The 18,855-nt window shown below is 38.9% G+C and overlaps 2 protein-coding genes across 5 annotated transcripts in view; both read left to right on the top strand.

Moving 5' to 3' along the window:
- upf3a (UPF3A regulator of nonsense mediated mRNA decay) overlaps positions 1–8,707 on the top strand; it is an 18,600-nt gene extending 9,893 nt beyond the window's left edge. For 2 of the 4 annotated variants that reach the window (XM_016467399.1, XM_016467398.1), the window contains 6 exons: positions 4,068–4,123; positions 4,198–4,356; positions 4,720–4,853; positions 5,054–5,342; positions 5,648–5,725; positions 8,219–8,707. In XM_016467399.1, coding sequence (XP_016322885.1) covers positions 4,068–4,123; positions 4,198–4,356; positions 4,720–4,853; positions 5,054–5,342; positions 5,648–5,725; positions 8,219–8,383 — 881 coding nt within the window. In that variant the 3' untranslated portion in view covers positions 8,384–8,707. The remainder of the gene's footprint in view (positions 1–4,067; positions 4,124–4,197; positions 4,357–4,719; positions 4,854–5,053; positions 5,343–5,647; positions 5,726–8,218) is intronic. The other 2 variants (XM_016467401.1, XM_016467402.1) reach the window with 2 other exon arrangements.
- Positions 8,708–10,595: 1,888 nt separating this feature from the next.
- Positions 10,596–17,775, top strand: LOC107673689 (P2Y purinoceptor 8-like). Its single transcript, XM_016467403.1, has 2 exons — positions 10,596–10,642; positions 16,156–17,775. The coding sequence occupies exon 2, from the start codon at positions 16,170–16,172 to the stop codon at positions 17,205–17,207; it is 1,038 nt and encodes a 345-aa protein (XP_016322889.1). The 5' UTR covers positions 10,596–10,642; positions 16,156–16,169; the 3' UTR covers positions 17,208–17,775.
- The last annotated feature ends 1,080 nt before the right edge of the window (positions 17,776–18,855 follow it).

Raw genomic sequence — 18,855 nt, forward strand, 5'->3', positions numbered from 1 at the left:
AATATAAAAGTAAAGTACAGATACTCCCAAAAAATACTTAAGTACTGTAACGAAGTATTATTACTTCGTTACATTGCACCACTGAATATCGCTGACAGCTTCGTATTTGAATGCGCCTCTCGGCTGGGCCACGCCCACGCTGAGGCTGCGCTCGCTGAGACAGACCGCTCTCACTACGAGAGTTTATGTCTCGCTCTGCTTTGCTCGCGACTCTCCTTCTTCATTGAAGGCGGCTCGATACTCCCAAAAAATACTTAAGTACTGTAACGAAGTATTATTACTTCGTTACATTGCACCACTGAATATCGCTGACAGCTTCGTATTTGAATGCGCCTCTCGGCTGGGCCACGCCCACGCTGAGGCTGCGCTCGCTGAGACAGACCGCTCTCACTACGAGAGTTTATGTCTCGCTCTGCTTTGCTCGCGGCTCGCCTTCTTCAATGAAGGTGGCCCCACCCCTCCCCTCATCTGCTACGAGCAGATCTGAGAGAATGCGTGCAGGACTTTTGATCTGCCGGTGTGTTTACACATAAAGATCATCAGTACCCCCTCTTCTAATGAGCGGTTTGATCTTTTTAGGTGGATTAAAGGAGAATGCTGTCACTAATTATTATTATCACTGACAGCTTCAGATTGGACGCGTCTGGCCCACGCTGAGGCAGCACGCACGGGGGCTGACTGCTTTTGCTACGAGAGCATTAAGTCTAGCGAAGCATTTTTTGAAGGTACCCCGTTCACTTCTGGGTGCCTAAGGCGATATGTTCGTTGTGAATACTGGGCCCGTTCATGCGCCCATTCAACTATCCGCTGTGATAGCGGGCAAATAACGAATTTCCTCTTCTGTTTATCACGAGTGTGGGGTCCCCGTACGGCGACCAGCCACTCTAATTAATCCATCCCCTTGTCACATGGGCAGAGGCCTGGCAGGCCATCCTCGGAGTGTCAGAATGGGTTTTGGGGATAATAAAACGAGGTTATTCACTGCAATTCGCTCGAAGACCCCCGCGAATCAGCTGCGTGGTTCCCACCTTGGTCCAGAGCAAAGATGCACACGTCCTGCGCCCAGAGGTGATGAATTTGCTGGCGAAAGGAGCCTTAGAAATGGTTCCCCCAGCTCAGAGCGAGTCAGGCTTCTACAGCCACTACTTCCTCGTCCCCAAAAAGGATGGCGGCCTAAGGCCCATCCTCGATCTCAAGCACCTGAACCGCGCCCTCATGAAATGGCCGTTCAGGAGGATTACATTTAAACAGATCCTCTCGAAAGTGTGCCCTGGGGACTGGTTCTTTTTGCTGGATCTGAAAGATGCATACTTTCACATCCAGGAGTGGCATATCAATACACGGTTCTTCCCTTTGGACTGTCCCTAGCTCCTCGCACTTTTAAGAAGTGAATGGATGCGGCTCTTTCCCCGCTGAGACAGATGGGAATCCGCATTCTGAATTACCTCGGCGACTGGCTTATCTTGGCCCAGTCGGAGGGTGAGCTACTATCTCACAGATCCTTCCTCCTCAGCCACTTAGAATAACTGGGACCCAGGGTCAATTTTGAGAGCGTGCTATTCCCCAGCCAACGGATATCGTTCCTGGGAACAGTTCTCGACTCAGCCCAAATGAGGGCGGTAGTCACGCCAGAATGTGCATTGGCCATTCAGCAGCTCGCGGCCTTATGCAAAGTTGGAGCCTCTTGCCCTCTTAAGGCATTTCAGAAGATGCTGGGCCTCTTTGCCTCCGCGTCTCCGGTACTTCTGTTGGGCCCGCTTCGCATGCGACCACGAGTTCTGTCCCGCGCCTGGCATCTCGGACGCCTTCGTATCAAGGTGGACCAGGCCTGCGTAGCAGCTCTGGCCCCTTGGAAAGACCTTCAGATGGAAAGGGGCGGTCCCCTGGAAATGGTCTGCAGAAGGAAGGTGGTCTCGATAGACGCTTCCAACACAGGTTGGGGAGTGCTATGCGACGGCAAACCGGCTTTTGGCCACTCGTCGAAAGAGGAGGGTCGGCTTCACATCAACTGCCTGGAAATGCTGGCAGTATGTTTGGGTCTTCGCACCTTTCTGCCAGACCTAAGGGGACACTATGTTTAAGTCCGCTCAGACAGCATGACGGTGGTGTCCTATATAAATCGCTAGGGTGGTCTCAGCAGCCCTGTGGCCCATCCCCCTGAGACGGGACCTCCTCTCTCAGGTTAACAGAATGATATGGCACCCCGGGCCCGAGCTGTGGGCTCTGCATCTTTGGCCTCTCGATGGGAGCTTGTGGACCTCCCAGAGAGCATACTAAATACAATCTCTCAGGCAAGAGCACCGTCTACAGACGCCTCTATACCCTTAAATGGTCTGTCTTCTCTGCCTGGTGTACAGCCCGCGGCGCAGACCCAAATTCCTGCGACATATCCCTGATATTGTCCTTCTTGCAAGAGCTGTTGGATAAGGGTCGTTCCCCTTCCACACTCAAGGTCTATGTAGCAGTCATAGCAGCCTCTCACGCTCCTATAGCTGGCCAGTCGGTGGGCAGGAACAATCTAGTTGTTCGTTTTTGAAGGGGTCTAGGAGGCTCAACCCGCCTCGCTCCGTCACCGTCCCTATATGGGATCTGTCCACGGTGTTGAGGGCTCTGAAGAGCCCTCCCTTTGAGCCGCTAAAGTCCATTGACCTTCGTCCCCTGATGCTGAAAACCGCTCTGCTACTGGTGTTAGCATCGGTTAAGCGTATGGGAGAGCTGCAGGCGCTCTCTGTGAGCCCCACCTGCCTCGAATTCGGGCCCAGCGACTCTTAAAGTCGTCCTGAAGCCAAGGCATGGTTACATACCTAAGGTGCTCTCTACTCTGTTCAGAGCACAGGTAATAAGTCTATGGGCGCTTCCTCCTTCGGAGCAAGACCAAGAGTTGAATTTACTCTGCCCCGTCAGGGTGTTGAGAGTTTATATTGAGCGTTCCGCCCCGTTCAGGCAGTCGGATCAGCTATTTGTATACTTCGGTGGCTGCACCAAGGGGTTTATGGTCATGAAGCAGAGACTTTCCAAATGGATAATTGATGCTATTGCGCTAGCGTACTCTTCTTTGGGCCTACAATGCCCCATGGGAGTAAGAGCCCACTCAGCTAGTGGCGTCGCCTCTTCCTGGGCTTGGTCTAGCGGTGTGTCCATTGCAAAAATTGTGCAGCGGCCGGCTGGGCCTCGCCATCCACATTTGCCAAGTTTTATAATCTGGACATCTCAGGCCCGAGTCCTGTCTGCATAAATGGGCTCCCTCTTGTCATATGACAACCAGTGCTTAGGCATTTGCCTTCTTTCCTGTACGCTCTTGGCCCTCACTGAGTTCCGAAGCTGTACGAATTTCTCTTCGAACGATTGCTCCGGGCGGGGCCGACCTCTGTGAGTTTGGCCCTATTGCCTCCTGCGGGGCTTCCCTCCAAAATACTTGGTCCCTCTGGGACCCCTTGGGTGCTTAAGGCAAGTTCAAGTATTAGTGGTTCCTCTAGCATAGCACGGCGGGATTGTACTGGTTCCCCATAGCATCTTAGCAGACGCAGTACCAGTGAAGTATCGATAGGGAATGTAACCTCGGTTCCCCGAGATACGGGAACGAGTACTGCGTTGCTGGCCATGCTATGTAGCTGCACAACTCAGTCATTGCTTCAATCGAAGTAACCTGTGGATCCTATGGCGAAATGCCTGCTTATATAGCCAGATTTCCCCGCCCATTCTGGCGGGCTTCATCGCCATAGGCTTGTACAGTTACACTGCGTTATTGAAAAGGCTTCAGTCATCGGAGAAAAAGGAGTTTTCCCATAGCGTCTTAGCAGACGTAGTACTCGTTCCCATATCTCAGGGAACCGAGGTTACGTTAGTAACCGAGTACATTCTTATTTTTTGTTCTACTACTTAACACAATCATTCCTCAAATGTGAATTTTGATCCTATTGTGTGATTTCAAAACACATGTTGCCATAGATGTTATTTTGCTCATCAACAGAAAACCGCTATTCAGAATTTTCAGCTGGAACAAATTGTTCCATTAAAATTGACCATAAACTAAGCTCTATTTTCCCTCTGTGTGACTTTATGTGCAGCCAAAAGGACAACACCTTTGCTGGAATACATCAAAAACAAGAAATTAGAGAAACAGGTAAGAACATCATCTAATTGCATGTTATACACTATGATTTTGTACTGTATATACATGATTCTTTTCAATTCTAGAGAATAAGAGAGGAAAAAAGAGAGGAGAGGCGAAGGAGGGAACTGGAAAAGAAGCGACAGAGGGAGGAGGAGAAGCGGAAGCGCAGAGAAGAGGAGAGACGAAAGCGAAAGGAGGCTGAAAAGCAAAAGAAGCTCTCTGAAAAGGAGATAAAGATCAAGGTATGACTTAAAACCATATCACATCCTGAAGATGACTGTGGTACAGACTTTCATGTATTTTGGTCTTAGTTTCATGGTGATTAATTTAATCAGCACAGGTGTTTGTCATTATTTCCCTTGTTTGCCCTGTATTTAAGTTGCCCTATTTTCACTTCTCATTTCTTCCAGTATTGTTGCGTTCAGCACACTATTTCACATTGCCTACTTGTATTTGGATTTGTCTATAAACCTTGTTTTACATTAGTCTTTGAACTTCATCATCATCTTCGGACATTGAGCATGACGGACTGTTTTTCCCCATGTCATTGTCAGTAATGTACTGAACCAGTCATTACATGAGATTTGCAATATTGACTTCTTTAGCTTTTGAAGAAATGTGATCGAGATGATGACGTGGACTCAGACAGACTGAAAGATAAAGGAGACAGCGGAGAAACAGAGAAGAACAGATGGGAAAAGCCAGCAGGACACACTAAGTCGAAGGATTCCAAGGATAAGTAAGAACTACCTAAAACTTGCCACTACTTGCCATAAAAGATACAGTGGGGTTTAAAAATCTGGGATTCAACATCTACCATTTAAAGTTGGCACAAAATGGCAATTCTGTTTTTTGAATGCATCTTAATGATCTTATTGTGAAAGATTTATCCATGCATATGTTGACCTTGTAATCAAAAATCAAATCTTAATCAAATAGTAGGAGTCAAATCGAGAGTGACAAGGAGCAGCGGGAAGGTCACGGCCGTCGCCAGAGGGACAAAGAGCATCGCGGCAGAGATGAGGAGCGCAAACGACAGAGGCATCACTACGAGTTTGACAAATTCATGCGACGCAAGGAGGAGACCAAATGGGGTAAAGGCTACTGCCAGGACAGAGCCAAGAAAGACCAACATCATGGCTATTCTTACTGCCCAGAGACCGGAGACAAACTGGGCAAGGAGGATCGAGAGGACATGGGCAGCAGGAAAGAACGGATTCGCAATAAGGTAAATAAATGCTAACGGAGTAGCGATATCTCACAGTCACAGTCCATTTGCAGCCCTGGTTCTGGTATTATGTACAGTTATTGTCATCAGTCAGTTTGTCCGGTCTGTGTAGCAGATGAATCCACTAATGCATTCAATATTTACACATCTGTAGTTGATTTATACATCATTATGTCTGTGGGAAATACAATACGAATCTGCCTCCCTCCAGGGGCTTTCAATGCAGCCTACACTGATGTGTTGAGGTAGTTAGCTGTAATTTGGCTGTTGGCAATATTATTGACGGAAGACAACGTGTCTCTCAGTCTGTGTTAGTGCATCAGGAGAAAAGGACTTCCCAGTCTGAGGGGCCAGACCAGATAGGAGGGGCTCTGCCAGCAAAGGTACAGCTAGTTTTTGAGCCTTTCTACCCACGGGAGGGGATGCTACACATGCTGTTTACTGAGAGGCCGTGCACCTTACAGTGCCAGGCGTGCTTGTTGACAGCAGAATGTTGCTAATGCTGTAATGGCACAGATGAGGAGTGGTTCCCAATAGAAGAAGCTTATAAAAATGAAAACTACGGCTCTGTTCCAAAACGTAGTGAGTTGCCTGCATGGGCAGCATTTTAAGGCATCGTATGCATCTAGCTCCCAATGTAGAGATGGTGTGGGGGATTCATTTAAGATGGCAGATGAGGAATGTCCATTAGAAATATAGTGTAAAATGTATAAATGAGATGCAACAACTCATTTAAACCTAGAAATAAAAAAATAAAGATTTTTAAATGTCATATAAAAATATAACATTATAAAAATTATATAAAATCTTAAAAAATATCTGCTATATTGCAGGGGGGATATCCATTCAAGATAGCAGACGAGGCAGGAAAACCGTAAATTATAAATTTAGTTTTAAAATGTATAAATTAGATTCAACATCTCATTTAAACCAGGGGAAAAAATTAAATGTGGATTTTAAGGATTTTGAAACATTTAAAACATAGAAACGTTATTTCATAAAGTGAAGAATAAATATTTAAGATTCTGCTTTTTCAGAGAAAATAAATCTATCCTAGATGGTGGATGAGGTGAGAGAAACATCGAGTAAATTATAGTTAGTTAAATCAAATATTTTTTTTCAACCTGAAAATAAAAGTTTAAAGGGTTAGTTCAGCCTCAAGTCATCCTAGGTGTATATGACTTTCTTTCAGACGAATCCAGTCGGAGTTATATAAAAAATTGTCTTTGATCTTTCAAGCTGTTTAATGCCACTCAGCGGGTGTTGCATGCATCAGTCCAAAAGAAGTTAAATAAAAAGTGCCCATCCATTTAAAAAAAAGTGTCTCACACGGCTCCGGGGGGTGAACAAAGGCCTCCTGTAGCGAATCGATGCATTTATGTAAGAAAAATATCCATATTCAAAACGTAATAATCACTTTAATCTAGCTTGCGCTCACTGTTGTACACGGAAGCAGCTCCGGGCGGATGACGTATGAGGTTGGCTTTGCGCATGCGCCGCTCAGAAGTGACGAACGCGGAAGTGCAGCGGAGAGATCTAAACAAAACAACGGTCACTTATTAGAAGTACAAAACGAGGATTTGTAAAGAAGAATGTCGGAGGATTTCGATATAAGCCAAGAGGAGACGGTTTTCCTTTGCTAAAGTAAGGAAACTTTGCTGCCTTTGCACCTGTTAAGAAATGTTGGTTTTCACGAGACTCACCGGTGCATGCGCAAAGCTGAACTCATACGCATCAGCCCGGAGCTGCTTCCGTGTACAACTGTTGGTGCAAGCTATATTAAAGTGATTATTACGTTTTGAATATGGATATTTTTCTTACAAAAACGCATCGATTCGCTACAGGAGGCCTTAGTTCACCCCCCGGAGCTGTGTGAGACACTTTTTTTATGGATGGGTGCTTTTTATTTAACTTATTTTGGACTGATGCATGCAACACCCACTGAGTGGCATTAAACAACTTGAAAGATCAAAGACAATTTTTAATATAACTCAGACTGGATTTAACTGAAAGAAGAAAGTCATATACACCTAGGATGACTTGAAGGTGAGTAATTTATGGGCTAATTTTCATTTTTGGGTGAACTAACCCTTTAAGGACTTTAAAATGTAAAAAAAAAAAAAACTGTTTAAAATCTAGGTCTATTTAATCCATCCAAGACAGCAAGAGAAATTTCAGTTAAACCATATTTATCCACTAAATTTTTATACACTATGTATAGTGAAAGGTGTGGATAAAAAGTATTTAATCATATATAAAAATTAAATTTTTCCCAATATGTTTTTGATGAGGAGCACTATTTGTGTGATTGCTGCCTATGTAAAGCATATGTAGAGTGTTGTCTTAAAAGGCTGCTTCCTGTGTAGACAGTAAATAGCATTTCACTTGGTTTTGGAACAGATCCTACATGTATATAGAAGAATACATATGATCTTGCACATTGAAATGATTACATGCTGGATTCTGTTTATACAAGTAGTAAGTAGTCATTTAGCAGATGATTTTATCCAAAGTGACTTACACATATTTTCTGAAGCGATGATAGCAACAGTAGTCCGGTTACTAGCCCTGAGCTTTAGCCATTATGTGTCACCCCCATCACCACCACCATAAATACAAACCATGTTAAATGCAAAAAACAGCATAACAGATACAGTGCAGTAAAATGTTTTTGTTATGGACTAAATGGATTTTGAGGGGCTGTCAATAGCTGGTTGTCTGCCTAACTGAAATGTGATTCAGAAGGGGACGGAAATTGATTATATGCATGAATAGCACTTTCTTAAGTAACCTGTCATGAGAAAAATCTGTGTTTGTGGTATGAAATATGAGTGTATTGCTTTTGTCTTTTGTGTCTTACTCATTTCACGGCACAGGACCGACCGGCAATGCAGCTGTACCAACCTGGTGCTAGAAACCGCAAGCGAATGGGCTCTGGGAACAAGACATTTGACTTCCCACCAATCTCTCCTGAACACGGAGGAGAACACTGCTACAAGACGGTCATTGGAACAGGCTCAGAGAAGAGTGCCGATGAGTGAAAAAAAGACCAAGACAGGAAGAAGTCTACTTTCAGAAGCAAGGGTCATGCCAGTATGGAAAGAACAGTCAAGATCAACCTTGTTTTCCGTCTCTTGAATCTATGTGTGAGTATAGTGCATTGAAATCCCCACTTAATATTTTATACACAAAGTCAGCAGTGTCATAAATCTAAACTGATCGGCTTCTGAACGCTTATCAAGGATTCATACCACTTCAGTGACAACAATACCTCAGATCAGATTTGTATGCCTTTTGTAGTGCAAGAAATGGATTCCGTTAAACAAAAGAATATAGATATATATATAGAGAGAGAGATTTTACTGTAAAGAAAGCCGTATGTGTTGTGAAATCTGTATTTTAAATATATGTAATGTGGGATGGGGAACAGAGACATATTTTTTTTCTTTAGGAATATAAAAATGCTACATTGTATTAATGAAACATTTAAGCATGCAACTCTTAATTTTTACACTTTCACACTGTAATGCCTTTGAATGATGCCTCTGTTGTCCCTGATGTATAGACATTGTGGTTTTTCTGTATTAACAAATATATCTCACAACAGGATATAGCAAATGTCAGAGCATCGTTTTACCTGCGGGCCAAAAAGAACAAAAAATTGTTTGTTAAAATCATCTTCTGTTAGGTCAAATAACAGGTTTTGTGATATTTCTGAACAGTGTGCATGTTTTTGAGAAATTGCAGTCATTCGGTGGTGGGAGGCTACATGCCTTACCTTTGATTTGCACTTAAAGATCCCGTCTGTTATTAAAATAGCCTACAGGTTTTTAGAATTATTGTTGATTCCAACAAAAAAAGTGAACTCTGTAGAATACTTTAAAAATGTGAAACTGTATTTGATGGCTTGACCATTTGTGTACAATAAAGGTATATGATTATATAAAGTATTATTTGAATTTCATTATTATTTCTTATGATTCTTTACTTTAAACATTTAAATTTGTAACCTGTATTTTGACTTCTACACTTTGATTAAATTGAACAATGTAAAAAAACAACTTTTTCTTAAGGCTGGATTTCTTAAGATTTATGGCCTTTGCTTGCAAAACAGCTCAGCAGCTGAAGTCTGCTCTTTGTGAGTCAACTCTAAACCAGAATCAGTTTGCACTGAAAAGATGGAAATTAATGTAATTTGCAGTTTCTCATACTACTCCTTTAGTTCCCACACTTTCAAACTGAGAAAACAAGTCATAATGTCTTCCTGTGTCTTTCGCGGCATGACTTTTTACCTCTAATTTTACTTCTTAGTCTGGTTTTTGCATACCTATCACCACTGCTTTCTTGTTCTCAGTGAAGGAGCATTGATGGAAGATGTGATAAACACATCCTATACTGTCACTAATGGCAGTTATCTATAGTCAGTCAGTAGTAAAAGCAAATAACAGTTCCCCTTACTCCAAAATAAAATGCTTATTTTCGGTTAGTGTGTTGTCTAGTAAAATGCATGAATAACCAACATAAAAGTTAAGCTCATAAAGCAAACAGGAAACTAGGTATGACGCTGATAAAACCCCCCGAATGAGTTTCTGCATTACAGTTTCTTTTTGTTTTTCTTTTGTAAAAATCTATTCAATACATACTTTCGATTTCTATATATCCACATGGGATTTTACAGGCCTGACCAAAGAAACACTGAGGTTTGTATTAATGCTAATACAAGTAAGTTCATTTGGCGTATCTCAAAAGTGAATTGATCATTTCACAGTTTGATTGGGTGGGACCCCTCAGAGTACTTGTGCTTGGCTTGAAGAAAGGTGTGTGCCTTTATTTTACTGGTTTATGTGGCATATTGCCTTCACCACATCCTACCACATCAATTTCACCTTAGCAGATGTTTAAAAATCCAATCCAACAAAACATTAAAAGACACACATCATTAATGAGGAAAAGAAACTGTGTAAAACCAGCATGACATTAGAGGAACTTCCTCTGTGGATGCTGTAAATTCAGTTTTGTTTGTGAATACCACTGAACCGATGAATTAATAGTTGTTATATCTTTGATGATGAAACTCTATGTAATCTTAGAAATGTGGTCAATTTATAAGATAAATTTGGAAGCATGGAATATGTTGTTACATTTCACATATGTGTACCTCTAAGCTTACTAGATTTTGATCGAATTGAATAACTTAGTCAGGCGGTGTACTTCCTCTCATCAAAAAGTTTCCTGCGTCTAACAGTCATGCCAGATTAACTGCCATCAACACACGAGGGAAGTCGCGCATGCTTCTTGAGGTACGTACACAAGCCTGATACTGATGTGTATTTCCTAAATATGTGCAGATATACTTTACGAATCGCTGTGATAGTCCAGGTACGTCATGTGGTTCCCCCTAAAAGATTATTGGAAATTCAGATTTTAGTGAAAAGTTACATTTTGTACATGTGCTCTGCTGTTAGTTAGAACGGATGAATTGTTACCTGAACGCTTTGCTGCTCTTGTCGAGGTAGAACTGTGTGATGGTTCACTGAACAGATGATCTCATACAATCTCAGTACAAAATTACTCCAGATTTGACAGTTATTTTAAACGTTCCAACCGAATCTCCTTTTGATACAAAGGACAACAAATGTAACATTTAAAATATAGTAACACTGATAAAAAAATTTCTATGTTAGACTCCATTAAAAATTCATTGATCATATACTACCAATGTCATTTCACAACAGAGAGCTCTTTTTGTTTTGACTACTAGCAGATGAGTCATGATGGTGTAACACCTCATGAGTGATGAGAAAGTTCTGTGAGATTTTACTCTGAGCCTGTATTATGTTTTTACTCCTGTAAAACAGGAAACAATAGGCCTACTTGTGAGTTACTATATGAGGATTTATATAAAAATCTAATTTACAATATGTGTGTTTATCTGGCAGTGGTTTTATATGGTCGTTTCAAACTCCTAAAACTCTTTAAAATTAATAGAATTCAGTTGAATTCTGTTCTTCAAACTAAAATGTTTTGTATGTTACCTTTTACCTTCCTTCTGCTTCTTGAATTTGTGTTTGCTAGCTGTTTTACTATTTACATTTTGCAGACAAGTTTAGAAAAGGCGATTTAATAGCAGGTTCCATTGTGACAACTTGCTCCATATAGTTTGATAACAGGCCCCATTATCGAGGCAATATGTGTTAATGAACTTTGGCAATAACTGTGAGAATGTTCAAGGTTTTTGTAGCCGAGGTGATTTGTGGTTATATGGAAACGGATTATATGGGAAAAAAACATATTCTGATAACTTTTAAATCAAGCAAGTGTGGCAACGAGCCGCGGCTAGGTTGTTATCTTCACATAGCCATGGTTTCACTGCAAAAAAACATGTTATGTAGCTAAGTGTGATAACAGGTTAGTAGTTTATACATTTTGCGATTTTGAATTAGGCAGATACCAAATTCAAAATGACATGCAGTACAGTCAGGTACAGTATACATCAGTTTGTACTGATGTGAGTAGCACTGTTAATGTGTTCTCCACCAGTTGTGCTATAGGAGCGCTTGCACAAAACTTGGGCTTAAAACACCCATATAAAAATACTTGTGAAGGATGCAATTGATGGACTTCAAGTATAGCGTGTAGCTAAAATTTAACAGAAAAATCAAATAGCCATTGAAAAAATGACAATAGCAATGGCTAAAAAAAAAAAAAAAAAAAAATTCTGTAGGTAATGAACAATGGTTTAGCTAAAAGGGTAGATGGCCCAAGAAAAAAATTCAATAAATAAATTTAAAAAAAAATTACTCACTATTATGTTGTTCTAAAGCTGCATGACTTGTTTTCTTATATTGATACACTGAAAGTCAACAATGTCCAATATTTTTTGGACCCCAGCAGTCTTCAAAATATCTTCCTTGGTCCTCTGCAGAAGAACGAAAGACATACTGTACAGGTTTTAAACAACATGAGATGAATAAATGATTACTGAATTGAACTGAATTGAATTGGGGGGTAAACTGTCCCTTAACTAATAGATATCACCATATTTTCCCCAGTTGATTTACTACATTAAGAATTGCAAACATTTTTATTTGTATTACAAGTTTTCTGAAATGTTATATTTAAATATGCAAATGATGCATTATTTAATCAAATATGCACGAATTTGCATAAATTATTATGATTTTTATTTTAATTCTGCTGACATACATTCAAAGGTTTTTACAGAGGAGATTTTGGATGTCTCTTTTCATCACTCCATAAACCCAGAAATGTCCCACTTTATAGGTGGCCTTAACTGCTAGTACTTAGATTTAAATTAATCAGTTGATCCAATGCACTTATTGTGTACATGCATGTACATTGTACTTATATTTTAAAAAATACCTGCATGTAATTACACCTGTAATTAATTTCTGTAATTATATTTATAATTACACTTTTGACACATTCCTTAAACCTTAACAAACACTTAAACCTACCCATACCACCAAAACCGGTCCCTAACTTTACCCGTATCCTACCTCAATAGCAGTATATTGTACTTATTTTTATGTAAGTACATAGTAGTTAAGGCCACCTAATATAAAGTGGGACCAAATAGTGTCAACAGCCAGAAAAAAATCACCTTATTTTTAGGAAAAAATGTTGTATAAAATTGGGTGAAATATATATGTGACCCTAGACAACAAAACCAGTCATAAGGGTCAATTGTTTGAAATTGAGATTTATACATCATCTGAAAGCTGAATAAATAAGCTTACGGAATCTGAGGGTGCAAAAAATATTGAGAAAACCGCCTTTAAAGTTGTCCAAATAAAGCTCTTAGCAATACATATTACTAACCAAAAATTAAGTTTTGATATATTTATGGTAAGAAATTTACAAAATAACTTCATGGAATACGATCTTTACTTAATATCCTAATGATTTTTGATATAAAAGAAAAATCTATACATTTTGACCCATACAAAAAAATACAATAAAAGCAACACATAAAAGTGTATTTTGTATGTTTTCTTACCACTAGTTTGAAATAACACTTTATGAAAAGTAAAAAAGCCCAAAACCTCAAAATAGTGTTTTCGCCTGTACACTCAAAATAAAAAGGGAAAAAAAGAATTTATTATTATTATATTATATTATTATTATTATAGTTTTTAATTAAGTTTAGTTGGCTTAGGTCAAAGTAAACATCAACTTAACTTTATCACATTTGTCTATCTATCTATCTATCTATCTATCTATCTATCTATCTATCTATCTCTCTCTCTATATATATACAGTATATATATATATTCTAGCCATGCTTTGTATTTTATAATTTACTGACATTTAATTACTTTCTCATGTTTAAACAAGCAATTGCGTTCATCAGTATACACAATGTGTATAACAAACAAATAAGAAAAAACTGGTGTCAGCATTGACACCAGTAGCTGATACTGACAGAGTGCCCACAGCCTAAACACTTTTCTGCATAATGAAAACCACAAAATTCACAAACATCCACTGCCCCTTAAGTTGTCAACAAAAATAATTCATGTAGTTTTAACGCAAATGATTTAAGTAAACTTCACATTTAAATATATTAAGTAGAGTGAACAAGAAAATGGTTATAAAATGTTCAGAAATCTCATTACTTTAGCTCATTTTAATTATTAAACTGAACAAGACGGATTTGTTTTGTTTTTTGTTTTTTTTGTATGCAGCGTTTCGGCACTGCTTTAGGTCGCACAAAATTCAAAGAATTATAAAGCAGAAAATAAATGACTCAAGAGCGTAGGGTTGACTTTTAGACAGAGCTGGGGACACATTTTAATGTAGTAACTTTATTTATCCCCTTAGGGAAATTTTGTTTCAGTATCTTGTTTCAATATGCGGTTCTCACAAACGACAGTACAACATAAATTTCACAATAGACACAATACAAATGTAACATCAATTAATCAAGACGTGCTAATTACTGAATGAGACCTGCTCATTACATAAAAATAAAAGGGGAGAGGAAAGAGAGAAGAGAAAATTCTTTCATTTAAGAACTTCACTGCCTGTGTTATAAAAGATTTTTTCCCTCTATTTTTAAAAAACACCGGTATCCTGAATCTTCTACCCGAAGGCAAAAGCTCAAACTCATTATACAGTGGGTGCCTCTCATCAGATATAATTTTCATAGCTTTACCAAGACATCTAGTCTGATAAATTTGTTGTAAACCCATCACAGGGATACCAAGTAATTTACTTGCAGTACTTATAATTTTCCTGAACATAAAGTTAGCCACTAACTTTAAGTATTCAGTTTGAGTATGCAGAAAGGTGGTGTACCCATAAGTTGGCATCATGACCTCAAAAAAGATGCATCAAGTCTACGAATATCTGTTAAAGAAACCAGGACACTGTTTCAGAAAACATTATTTCACATAAAGCATTTGAAACTACAGCCGACCCCTACAATTGCAATCTGTGCAAGACAGCCGCACGAGATCTGTAATGACTGTCAAATCTGATGCTGGCACACGCTGTGGCATTAAAATAATTTTTTCACTTCCTTTGAAAAATCACAAAAAAGTCCCTTGCTCGAGACTCTGTCCGTGTGAATCATTTCAGTCAACATTTATGAAACAACTCTGAGAATTACGACTTACGGCAGTGATTTGTTGGTTAAATGTGCCATCTGCCTTTTGTGTACCTGCTGAAGTAGCATGTTTGGAAAGCCTATAACCTGGCCTCGCACTTCCTGTTCACAGAGTGCACCTCAATCTATGTGATGGTGTGAAGTAGCATCACTTTTACATTTATATCTCATGTCTTTCCTGTGCGACTGCAGGGAGAAGTCTTCTCAGCAAAACCTTACAATGTCACAGGCATCTTAAGAGTAGATACTAAAATCAAATAAACTATTAATTTATAGTATTTTATTTAGAATTTTTTTGTAAATTCTAATAAATAATGTTAATATTAACATAAATATTAAAATATTTAGATCAAATATTTAGATCAATTAAATTATATATAAATGCTAAACCTTTCCATTATACATTCATTCTCAGAAAAAAAAAATGGTACAAACATTGTCACTGCAGTGGTCCCCTTTCAAAACGTATTAATACCATTTAAGTACTACTACATGCAACTTTAAGGTACTAATATGCACCCTTTAGGAGAAAATAAGGTACAAAATGTACCTTTTGGAAGTGTGCCATCCCAGCTTTTGTACCTTTTTTCTGAGAGTGTAAAAACAATTTAAATTGCAATCTTTATATCAGTTGTGTGTTATAATGTTCCTGTGACTCAGTGGTAGAGCATTGCGTTAGCAGTGCAAAAGGTTGTGGGTTCGATTCCCAAGGAACATACATGCTGGTAAAAAATGTATAGCCTGAATGCACTGTAAGTCGCTTTGGATAAAAGCGTCTGCTAAATGCATAAATTATTTATTATGAATAATTATTTATTATTATTAAATGAGAATTTATGCATTTTTAAAAATATGATACATTTTCTTTTTTTTAAAGAATCTTAAATGAAGCACTTAAAGTTCAACTACAGTGTAAAAATATGATTTTGTCAAAGTTGTAAATAAAATAGATTTTTGGAGTACTATATCAGTCTTTCTACTTGGAATTTTCACATTTAATTCCATGTTTTACTTCCCGTTTCTTAGTAATTATTTGTGAAAACTACTATCAATTGTTTCTACACCCCAATTTTTGTACAACAAATAAAACTAACCAACAATGCAGATGTTTATCACAATTTGAGGTTCAAGTGGTAAAATCACAGTTTATAGTAGGTGTAATCTCTCTGTCTCTTCAAACAGGTGGGAAAACAACCATGAATGACTCACAAAAGGTCGACATCAAAATGGACAATGCCACCTTGGCCATGTTTGACAACAAATTGGCCAGTGAAATTGTGTCAGCCATCTATGTCATCGTGACCCTTGCCAACCTGAGCGGTAACGGCATCTCTCTGTTTCTGTTACTGATGCGCACCTCTCCGAAAACCCCCTCCATCATCTTCATGATCAACCTCACCCTCACTGACCTCATACTGGGCACTGTGCTCCCCTTTCAGATCGCGTACCAAATGCAGGGCTACAACTGGACTTTGGGTGCAGGCATGTGCAATGTACTGACGGTGGTTTTCTATGCCAACATGTACTGCTCCATTTTATTCATGACTGCTATTAGCGCCGACCGCTACCTGGGGATTGTAAAACCGATGCGCTTCAGAGAGATGAGGAAGAGAAAAACATATGCAATTGTTGCCTGTATATTCATATGGCTGCTAGTCCTTGTGATTCTGAACCCGCTGGAACGCACAGAACTGATATATGAAGTAAAGGAGCGCAATATCACCACGTGTTTTGACGTGTTGAAGAAGGACATGCTCCCGAGCACTGCTCACTGGGCGGGCTTCCTTTTTGGCATGTTCATCATTCTCTTCCTCTGTCCATTCATCATAACAGTGTATTGCTACATTAACATCATCTGCGTCCTGGTCAGAAAGACCAATAGTCAACAGAAAGGCCGTGCTGTGCGGTTGGCGTGCATCGTTCTGTTCGTGTTCATTTTTTGTTTTGCTCCCAATAACATATTACTCTTGGCCCACTCGATCGCAAGGCTGTACTACGACAAGTCTCTCTATATCTACTATAAACTGACCCTGTCTCTTAGCTGCATTAATAGTTGCATAGATCCATTTATTTATTATTTTGCATCAAAAGAGTTTCGTCGGAAGCTGAGGCAAATGCTGAGGTTGCAGACTCTCAGTACGGGAGAGACGCAAATGATTGAGGGTCATAGAGAAAGCTTTTTCTCTGGACGTACAACGGGCAATGCAAATGAAGACTGTGAAGACTGTTTTTAACATGACTTTTAGTTTCTGCTATTTTTATTTTAGAGGAGGGGGAAATGTCATGATTCAGATTTGCAGCGGCCACATGAGCAATGTTAAATGAGTCAGAGCACAAGCGCTAACCGCTAGGGCACAGCTCTGACACAATTCCTAGTGTTTATAATAATATATTTGTAAATGCAAACTCATAGACAGGACCACTTCCTATATTTTGTTTTGTTGTTATTGTTTTGTAGCATTTAGCTTTTGTTCTGTTTTGATTTCCTGGCTGAGCAGCTGAAGAAAAGCACGCTGCTCACGTGCATTCATGCCACGTGATTTTGTGTACTTTTTTTTTTTTTTTTTGGTATCAGACAACCAAGTTCCTACTCACCGAAACTTTGACGTATTTGTTTTGTACAATGATGCGTGGTTAGACGTAACGACAACTTCAGTAATTTCTGATTCGACTTAAAAAGTACAAAGACTTAATGTGGCAGCTATTTTAGATGTATTGCTAACCTGTAAATTATTTTTATACTGTAAAATATGCAGTTATTGTTTAGTTGGAACTCATTTTCTTTTCTATGAACCAAACTGTTTTAATATTTATTTTACTTAAGCTGTTTATAATGTGCCTGTATTATGATATTCTAATTAATTGTTACATGTTTGTTATTTGTTTTTATTGCTGGGTATTATTCTTCTGTGGTAACAAAGTATACAAAGTCATATAGGGGCATTTATTTTGTCATGTTAAAATTAATAAATACATTTGAACAAATTGATTTTGTAATTATTGTCATTCTAAGATTAAATATTACATATGGCTTATTCAACAAAATAAATGTTACAACCAGCTAATTTTTTTTGTTAGGCTACTTGTTCTGAGAAACTAAACCACAGACGTCACAGCGAGGTCAAGATTTTTTTTCAGTTCCTTTGAAACAGAACTATGGCATGTCAAGCGAAGTACTGTGCAAAGTACATGTACTGAACAAATGGAATTTTTAAAAAGTAAAAAACAATCAGTGCATGACCTCAGTGGAAATAAAATAGCTTCCAGGAAATGGATATAAGTGGTCTCAGACCAATGTGAAGTATACAACTGAATGCTGAAGAAAATGCCCAGTGCAATGCACAAAAAGGAAATAAAGCAGTTTGCAAATGCCACTTCAAAGTGCACTATGACAGGTGATGTTATGATTCAAGTGAGTGAGAAAGAGAAAAGAGAGCCTTCTATAACAGATGCAGTTATCAATTTGTAGTGGAGTGATTTGCAGAGTGGGGTATGTTTTTAAGTTGTCTTCTAGACAGAAGCACACACACACACACAAATTCATTTTTTTGTAACATTTCAAAAAGTGAAACTTTCATATATTCTAGGTTCATTACATGTAAAGTAAAACATTTCAAAAGTTTTTTTTTGTTTTAATTTTGATGATTAGAGCTTACAGCTCATGAAAGTAAAAATTCCAGTATCTCAAAATATTAGAATATTTACATTTGAGTTTAATTAAATGACCATCCCTACAGTATAAATTCCGGGTATCTCTTGTTCTTTGAAACCACAATAATGGGGAAGACTGCTGACTTGGCAATGGTCGAGAAGACGATCATTGACACCCTCCACAAAGAGGGTAAGTCACAGAAGGTCATTACTGAAAGGGCTGGCTGTTCA

Source organism: Sinocyclocheilus anshuiensis, unplaced genomic scaffold (assembly GCF_001515605.1).
Source record: "Sinocyclocheilus anshuiensis isolate Anshui unplaced genomic scaffold, SAMN03320099.WGS_v1.1 scaffold628, whole genome shotgun sequence".
NCBI lineage: Eukaryota > Metazoa > Chordata > Actinopteri > Cypriniformes > Cyprinidae > Sinocyclocheilus > Sinocyclocheilus anshuiensis.

Coding starts and splice junctions, on each gene's coding strand:
- LOC107673689 (XM_016467403.1), top strand. CDS start 16,170: ATGAATGACTCACAAAAGGTCGACATCAAAATGGACAATGCCACCTTG.